This window comes from Triticum dicoccoides, chromosome 2B, assembly GCF_002162155.2.
Source record: "Triticum dicoccoides isolate Atlit2015 ecotype Zavitan chromosome 2B, WEW_v2.0, whole genome shotgun sequence".
NCBI classification, from domain to species: Eukaryota; Viridiplantae; Streptophyta; class Magnoliopsida; order Poales; family Poaceae; genus Triticum; species Triticum dicoccoides.
The window spans coordinates 704389371-704398425 of record NC_041383.1 but is presented as its reverse complement, the minus strand read 5'-3'; the positions used below and the strand labels follow the sequence as shown (position 1 = coordinate 704398425).

The window sequence follows — 9055 nt, the reverse complement described above, 5'->3', positions numbered from 1 at the left end:
TGATCTTTAGCCTTCCCCAAGTTGCTTTCCACTCAAATTTTCTTTCCACCAAATCCAAATCCTGTGAGAGAGAGTTGAGTGTTGGGGAGACTATCATTTGAAGCACAAGAGCAAGGAGTTCATCATCAATACACCATTTATTACTTCTTGGAGAGTGGTGTCTCCTAGATTGGCTAGGTGTCACTTGGGAGCCTCCGACAAGATTGTGGAGTTGAACCAAGGAGTTTGTAAGGGCAAGGAGATCGCCTACTTTGTGAAGATCTACCGCCAGTGAGGCAAGTCCTTCATGGGCGACGGCCATGGTGGGATAGACAAGGTTGCTTCTTCGTGGACCCTTCGTGGGTGGAGCCCTCCGTGGACTCGCGCAACCGTTACCCTTCGTGGGTTGAAGTCTCCATCAACGTGGATGTACGATAGCACCACCTATCGGAACCACGGCAAAAACATCCGTGTCTCCAATTGCGTTTGAATTCTCCAAACCCTTCCCTTTACATTCTTGCAAGTTGCATGCTTTACTTTCCGCTGCTCATATACTCTTTGCATGCTTGCTTGAATTGTGTTAAGATTGCTTGACTTGTGCTAAGATAGCTAAAATCTGCCAAAGACTAAAATTGGGAAAATGATAAATTTTTATTTGGTCAAGTAGTCTAATCACCCTCCCTCTAGACATACTTTCGATCCTACAGTTCTCCGTCAACTCCGCATACCAGGCATTATGCCAGTCCCCCACCACCCCTTTGCTTTCTCCCTTGTTGAAGGCCCCTTTGCCCTTGAAGGTCAAGATTTTTGTTTGGCAACTTCTTAGAGATCGTATCCCTTCGGGGACCGAGGTGCTTAAGTGGCAACACCTGGGGGTGGCCTTTGCCCCTTATGCACGGTACCTGAGACTGGGACCCATATTTTATTCTCATGTACGACGGATCGGGTCCTATGAACGTTCATCCTTGAAGTACTAGGGCCCGACTGGGACGCCCAGGATCCTTCGGACCAGGGCTACCCAACCTGGGCGACATCGCCGCTTATTATGGCTTATCTTTGCGGCAATGTCGTGGACTCTTTGGACGACGCGTAATAAAATGGTGATTGAGTGGGTGTTTCTAAGGCAAGTGTGTGACTTCTTTAAATTCCTTGCTTTTCTGCAGCACCGACACCTGCTTTCTAGGCAACGTGACCGTGATCGTCTTGGCCTCATGCTGGATGCGCTTCTGGTTATAGTACGTCGACTATCATCATCATAGGACCGCTTGTCGGTAGCCACTTGGTGGCTTTTTTCTGTGCATGGTTGTGTTGTTGCCCCAGCCGCCGTTCTTGTTTCGGATTTGGATGCTGGTTGTACGCATTGTTGCCTTATTTATAAAGCGGGGCAAAAACTTATTTCGAATAAGAAACATGTGTTCCCATAAGGAGAACCAATAACATTTGGCATGGTGTATGCTACTAGTAATGGTGCTGTGTTAACTGCTAAGTACATGTAAATCGCCAGATTGTCCTAAAAAATTGGATTATGTGTCCATTACACTAGTGTTAGACTAATATGTCACGTATCATGACATATCTCCTAATCCCCTAAATCGAGGAGTATTGTTATTGTTGTGATCTCCCATTTATGGTTAGGATTGTAAATCTGTCTATATATTGACATGTAATGGAAAAGCCCAAGTGTAACAAATATTCTCCAAATCTTTCATGGTATCAGCCTAAGAATCCTCTCGCTTCCGCTCCTCCAACCCTAGCGCCGCCGGCTCCTGCTCCCGCACCGCCGGCCACCACCTCCCTCCCATGGCGCCCTCCGAGCCTGCTCAGCCGGCTGCTCCTCACCCCAACGCCGCCCTTTGGGCGCAGGCCACTGCCATCCCCAACGTCCGCTCTCTCGTCCCCATCGTCCGCGAGTTCAAGAGCACCGTCTTCCCCAAGTGGAGGACCTTCTTCAACATCGCCATCACCACCTACGCCATTGAGGATCACCTCACCTCCGAGACGCCCTCCACCGACCCAACGTGGCTCTGCCTCGATGCCCTCGTGCTCCGCTGGCTCTATGGCTCCATGGCCATGGACATCGTCGACCTCGTCATGCCTACCCACCCCGCCACCGCCACGGTGTACAAGGTTTGGACCGCCGTCGTCGCGCTCTTCAACGACAACCAAAAGAGCCGCGAGATTTATCTCGTCGAGGAGTTCCACAACATTAAGCAGGAGGATCGGTCCATCACCGAGTACCTTCACCTGCAGAAGACGGCGGCTGACGCCCTCGCCGAGGTCGGTGCGCCCGTCTCCGATACCGAGCTCGTCACCAACGTCATCAAGGGCCTCCACGAGCGTTTCGACAACGTTGCCGACATCGCCCCCCTCCTCACGCCGTTCCCTACCTTCCTCAACTTTCGCAACATGCTGCTGCTCCACGAGATGAAGGCCTCTCGGCGCTCCAACAACACCTTGGCCTCTGCCTTTTACGCCGCCAAAGGACCCATCCCCGCTCCTTCCAGCGGCGGCGGCTCGTCCTCCGGAGGCGGCGGTGGTGCTCCTTCCGGTTCGGCCGGCGGCCAGCTATGGCGGGCTCCTGCTCCCGCCCACAATCCTCATGCCACCGGCTATGGCAAGGGGAAGGGCAAGAACAAGGGATACAAGTCCGCCGGTGGCGCTCCTCCCATGCCAACTCCGTTCAATCCTTGGACAGGAGCCATCCAGATATGGCCCATGCAGACCCGCCCCACCAACTCCGGGGGCAACACCGGCGACATCCTCGGACGGGCTCCGGGCCCCCGCGCTCACGCCTACATGGCCACTCCACCGGCTGCTCCGGGCACCCACTACGGCGGTTACGGCTCCATCCCATATGGTGCCGCGCTGCCCTACGCTGTGCCACCAACACCGGCACCATCATGGGACGCCGCTGCTCTCGCCCAACACTTCACCAACATGACGTTGCAGCAGCCCGCTCCCGAGTGGGTCATGGACAGCGGCGCGACCGCCCACCTTTCCTCCGATGCCGGTATCTTATCCTCCCTTTCTCATCATCCTATATATCGTCACGTGGTGGTCGGCGACGGTTCCACCGTTCCCCTCACCACATCCGGTCATTCTTCCCTTCCTTCTCTTTTTCCTAACAGACCTCTTCACTTACGCCATGTCTTAGTAACACCTAGCATTATCAAAAATCTTATTTCCGTTCGTCAATTCACTACTGATAATCATTGCATTGTCGCTTTTGACCCCTTTGGTTTCTCTGCGAAGGACCTTCATTCCCGGCGCGAGATCCTTTGGTGCAATAGTACGGGGGAGCTCTACATATTCACATGCCCTCCGCCTCCTCGCGCCCTCGCCACGCTCACCGCCCCTCACGACGTGTGGCACCGTCGTCTTGGACATCCCGGCCATGATGCTTACCGTCGCCTCTCCGAGCATATTTCCCTCCCTTGTATTAGACAAATAAATCCCTCCCCTTTATGTCATGCTTGTCAACTAGGATGTCATGTACGTTTGCCTTTTTCTGCTTCTACTAGTCGTACCACTCGTCCATTCGAGTTAGTGCATTGTGATATTTGGACTTCACCAATCTTGAGTGTTTTTGGCAATAAATATTTTTTAGTCATTCTTGATGATTTCACACATTTTCTATGGACCGTTCCGCTTCGCCAAAAATCTGATGCTTACGCTTCACTCTCCGCTTTTCGTGCGTTCGCTCATACTCAGTTTGGCTTACCTCTCGTGTCCATACAATGTAACAATGGTCGTGAGTTCGACAACAATAAACTCCACTCTCTTGCTGCCACGCACGGTATTCATATTTGTTTTTCTTGCCCATACACATCCCAACAAAACGGTAAAGCTGAACGCATTATTCGCACTGTCAATGACATTGTGCGTTCTCTCTTATTTCAGGCTAGCTTACCTCCTCGTTTTTGGGCCGAAGCACTTCACGCCGCCACTCACGTTCTTAACCGTCTTCCCACCAAAACCATTGCAGCTCCCTCTCCATACTTTGCCCTTCATGGCAACCATCCCGATTACTCATCACTACGCGTCTTCGGCTGCCTATGCTACCCCAATACCGCCTCCAGCATGCCACATAAACTGTCGCCGCGTTCGAGTGCTTGCGTTTTTTGGGCTATTCCTCTCATCATAAGGGATATCGGTGCATGGACCTCACTACCCACCGCATCATCATCTCTCGTCACGTCGTCTTCGATGAGATGACCTTTCCATTTGCCTCCCTACAGCCCACCACCGTAGCCACATACGACTTCCTCGCCGATGATGACACACTAACCATAGTTGTCCCACCTCTTCCGATCGTCACTCCTACTCCTACCCCGCCACCCTCCCCACCACCCACCCCTCCATCACCACCCGCACCACCCTCACCACCCGCCCCTTCCTCACCGGATGCTCCTCCCGAACCAGGCGCCCCACCCACTCATCGCACGCGCAGCACCTCCGGCATCCACAAGGGCCCTCGCGAGCGGCTTAACCTGCATGTTCCCTCTGTCAGCAAGTACTCGCCGGTTCCCACCTCCGTCCGTGTAGCTCTCAAGGATCCCAACTGGCTCGATGCTATGACTGCGGAGTACCGCGCTCTCCTCAGCAACAACACTTGGGATCTTGTGCCCCCTCCTCGGGATGCTAACATCATCTCCGGCAAGTGGGGTTTTCGCCACAAGCTCCAGCCCGATGGCTCCCTCGATCGCTACAAAGCTCGCTGGGTGCTTCGGGGTTTCTCTCAAGAGCCCGGTGTCGACTTCGACGAGACTTTCAGCCCGGTTGTCAAACCGGCCACCGTGCGTGTCATCCTCTCCATCACACTCACTCTTAACTGGGAGACTCGTCATCTCGACGTCAAGAACGCCTTTCTACATGGCACTCTTGCTGAGGTTGTCTACTGTCGACAACCCACCGGCTTCATCGACTCCAGTCGCCCCGAGCACGTCTGTCGGCTGAACCGTTCTCTATACGGTCTCAAGCAGGCTCCCTGTGCGTGGTACCAGCGCTCCGCGACTTTCATCACTTCGACCGGCTTCGTGTGCTCCCGCTCGGACACCTCGTTGTTCGTTCTCCGGTGTGCGGAAGGCACGGCCTTCCTCCTGCTCTACGTGGACGACATCGTCCTCACCGCCTCATCGACCCGCTTGTTGGACATGATCACGACCTCTCTCCGAGCAGAGTTTGCCATGACGGACATGGGCAGCCTTCACTACTTCCTCGGCATCGCGGTCACCCGCGACTCCTCTGGCATGCATCTTTCGCAAGCTAAGTACGCCGCGGAGATTCTGGACAGGGCCGGCATGACTGCCTGCAAGTCGGCCTCGACATCGGTTGACACCTCGCCGAAGCTCGCCGCTACTGCCGGCTCTTCCGTGGCCGATCCCACGGAGTACCGGAGTCTTGCTGGAGCTCTCCAGTACCTCACTTTTACGCGCCTCGACATCGCGTACGCCGTTCAGCAAGTTTGTCTTCATATGCACGACCCACGTGAACAGCACCTCGCGGCCATCAAGCGCATCTTGCGCTACGTCAAGGGCACGCTCTCTCATTGCCTTCAGCTCTACTCGACTACACCGGACTCCATGATTGCCTACACCGACGCCGACTGGGCCGGCTGCCCTGACACTCGGCGCTCGACGTCAGGCTTCTGTGTCTACCTCGGAGATAATCTCGTCTCTTGGTCCTCCAAGCGACAACACATGGTCTCGCGCTCGAGCGCTGAAGCCGAGTACCGCGCCGTGGCTAACGCCGTGGCTGAGGCGAGTTGGCTTCGGCAACTTCTCCAGGAGCTTCATCGACCATCTCCTCCTGCGACGATCGTCTTCTGCGACAACGTCAGCGCCGTCTACATGTCCACCAACCCCGTTCAGCATCAGCGTACCAAACACATCGAAATCGATCTCCACTTCGTTCGCGATCGTGTTGCCATGGGTCAGGTCCGTGTGCTGCATGTTCCCTCGTCACGCCAGTTTGCCGACATCTTGACGAAGGGCCTCCCGTCGCCGTTGTTTCTGGATTTTCGGTCCAGTCTCAACGTCCGCTCTCCTCCCGTTGTGACTGCGGGGGAGTGTTAGACTAATATGTCACGTATCGTGACATATCTCCTAATCCCCTAAATCGAGGAGTATCGATATTGTTGTGATCTCCCATTTATGGTTAGGATTGTAAATCTGTCTATATATTGACATGTAATGGAAAAGCCCAAGTGTGGCAAATATTCTCCAAATCTTTCAACCAGTTCAGAACCATTGCTTTGTCCAAGGAAAAAAAATATGCATCATCATTTGTAGTAGGTTTTGGATCATGACCCAGGAAGAAAGCATGGACCCTGGAGGCTGCCTGCAACTGCACATCAAAGCCCGAGCGACTGTTCCAGATTCACGTCACGGGGAGCCAAGCAGCCCCAGCGCCTCGTCATCGTGATGCATGAGACAATGATCCATGATTGACATGGACCCCGGCAGGCCAGCTCTGGCTGATCTGAGCTCAGCTCTCCGAGTACAGTGCACTCACTTGCTGCGTTTGTTTAAAGGCGAAAGATTCTGACAGACAGCCAGCCTTTGTAGGGAAGCTCACCACGTTCCTCCCGTCCCGCCCGCACATGCGCTCGCCGACCGGGCGCCAATGCCATTGCTCGGCGGCTCCCGTCGGTTGACTGACACGTTGTGCCACTGTTCCAAGCTCGCGCGGCGCGGCCGGGGTGGTTGGCTGGTTGGTGATGGCGCTTGCAATGCCTAGCAGGCTTCTCTGTCGCCGGGGGCTATAATATAGTTCGGTCCGTCGGCTCTGTTGTGGGTGAGGGCGGTTCATCGAAGATGGTAGCAATGGGGAAGGCTGGGAGGTGGCTGAGGAGCATCTTGGCCGGGAAAAGGGATAGCGGCAGGAGAGGCGGCAAGCGGGGGCAGTCACAGTGTGACTCGGCGCCTTTGGCCGAGCTGCCGGCGGCCGCGAGCCCGAGGGAGAAGAGGCGATGGAGCTTCCGGCGGCCTGCGGCGGCGGTCAAGCCCGCCGCCGCACTGTCGCCGTTGGCCCAGGAAGCAGGCGGTCTGTCGGTGTCGGTGTCCGAGCGCGAGCTTGAGCAGAGCAAGCACGCCGTGGCGGTGACCATGGCGGCCGCCGATGCCGCGGTGATATACCTGACGGCCCCAGAGGCGGAGGACGACCTCAACCTGTATGCCACCCCTGTCCAGGAGGCCGCGGCCGCAAGGATCCAGGCCACCTTCAGAGGCTACCTGGTGAGCTTGCCTTGTTGACGCGAACAAGTTTGATAATGTGTTACTCCATCCATCTTCATTTGATTAGCTCAGTTAAAACACAATGTTAATACAACTGTACTCCTGATTTAGCAATGCACGTTAAATCAAATGTCGCTGCAATTGAACAAATTCTGCAGAAACAGAAGCATTTCTTTTCTGATTTGAGCTGAGCATGTGACGTGCTAGTGCAGGCAAGGAAGGCTCTGTGCGCGCTGAGAGGTCTGGTGAAGCTGCAGGCGCTGATCAGGGGCCACCTGGTGAGGAAGCAGGCCAGAGCCACGCTCCGCCGCATGCAGGCGCTCCTCATGGCGCAGACCCGCGTGCGCGCGCAGCGCATGCGCATGCTCGAGGAGGAAGACCACGCTGCCGCCGCTGCCCCTGTTGACCGCCGGTCCCCGCAGCACCCCAGACGCCGCCGCTCCTACGTAAGCCCGCACGCGATCGCTAGTGGTACCGTGAGTGAGATCGTGCAGGCCGACATGGTTGAATCAGGGAATGTGTGGCTGGTGCATGCAGGAGATGGACAGGTCCGGCGAGGAGCATGCCAAGATCGTCGAGATGGACATGGGGGAGCCGCCGCGGCGGGGGCGGAGCAGCTGCTCGGTCGCGGCGAGCGAGCCATGGTCGGCAGAGCGCCGGCGAGCCGAGTACTACGGCCCCGGCCAGTGCTCGCCAGCGCCGTCGGCGGCGTTCACCGAGATCACGAGCCCACGCGCCTACAGCGGGCACTTCGAGGACTTCGAGCCGGCGACGGCGCGTGTCAGCGCGTACGTGCCGGCAGGTTACGCCGACGAGGGCGAGTCCGCGTCCGAGTTCTTCCCCAACTACATGGCCAACACCCAGTCCTCGCGCGCCAAGGCCCGGTCCCAGAGCGCGCCGAAGCAGAGGCCCGACTCGCCGTCGCCGCTGGAGCGGCAGCCGAGCCGGCGCCGCGGTGGCCCGGCACCCCTGCCGAGAAGCGTCAAGATGCAGCGGTCGTCGTCGCACGTCGGCGTGCCCATGCCATCGTCGGCGGCCGCCATGTACGCACAGCACTACCCGTGGTCGGTGAAGCTGGACCGGTCCAGCGCGTCGCTCCATGAGAGCGAGTGCGGGTCGACGAGCTCCGTCCTCACCGCCGCTACCACCGTCGGTTACAGCCGCTCCATGGTCGGATTCGAGGTGCGCGACCATGATTGGATCACAACTTGACAACACAAACACATTTCTTGGTTTCTTGTGTTTCTGCATTTGATCGCTGACTGATGAGAACTTCTGGATCTTGCTTCTCGTGCTGTTTCAGGTGCACAGGAGCCAGTATTGAGTACTGGTAGCTGAAGCAAGATATAGTTCTCCATGCCTTTCACTCAACTTCAGAACAACTCAAAGATAATGTGCACTCCGTTCGAAAAAAAGAAGATAATGTGCACTGTGTGCGTGTCAAATGTGGGCGCCCCATGCCTTGTGACTCCATCCCTTGCTGCGTTTTAGTAAAGTGATCTGCTCATAACTCCGGTGTCAAATGCCCAAACTAATTCGTACTCCCTCCATACATTCATTTCTCCGACAAATATTTCCGAACGGAGGGAGTACGACTCCGGAGTTGTATGCTTTTTTACAGGACTAGCAAATATGTACATGTGTTACATTAATAGAATAAAAAAACACTACACTGCCCTAGGTCAATAAGTATGGTCTAAAACACATCGTTTGATTTTGACCCACGTCAATTATTCCCAACATTAAACTTCACCTGGAGCCCGTGGATTCATCCCCTCCGCCTGCCGCTCCGGTTAATAGTTTATCGCTATTAGGGAAAAAGCTTATACACAAAGACTTAT

General features: G+C 55.6%; 1 protein-coding gene across 1 annotated transcript; it reads left to right on the top strand.

Annotated features, from left to right (window-relative positions):
- Positions 1-6554: 6554 nt before the first annotated feature.
- Positions 6555-8724, top strand: LOC119365732 (protein IQ-DOMAIN 14-like). Its single transcript, XM_037631380.1, has 4 exons — positions 6555-7214; positions 7427-7660; positions 7752-8396; positions 8518-8724. Exons 1-4 carry the CDS (start codon positions 6795-6797, stop codon positions 8536-8538), a joined length of 1320 nt encoding a protein of 439 aa, XP_037487277.1. The 5' UTR covers positions 6555-6794; the 3' UTR covers positions 8539-8724.
- Positions 8725-9055: the final 331 nt, after the last annotated feature.

What these genes read in the sequence shown, in the direction of transcription:
- LOC119365732 (XM_037631380.1), top strand. Translation starts at nt 6,795, where the DNA reads ATGGTAGCAATGGGGAAGGCTGGGAGGTGGCTGAGGAGCATCTTGGCC. An exon ending in CCACCTTCAGAGGCTACCTG is followed by an intron (nt 7,215 to 7,426) that starts GTGAGCTTGCCT and finishes GTGCTAGTGCAG; the next exon opens with GCAAGGAAGGCTCTGTGCGC. An exon ending in CCAGACGCCGCCGCTCCTAC is followed by an intron (nt 7,661 to 7,751) that starts GTAAGCCCGCAC and finishes TGGTGCATGCAG; the next exon opens with GAGATGGACAGGTCCGGCGA.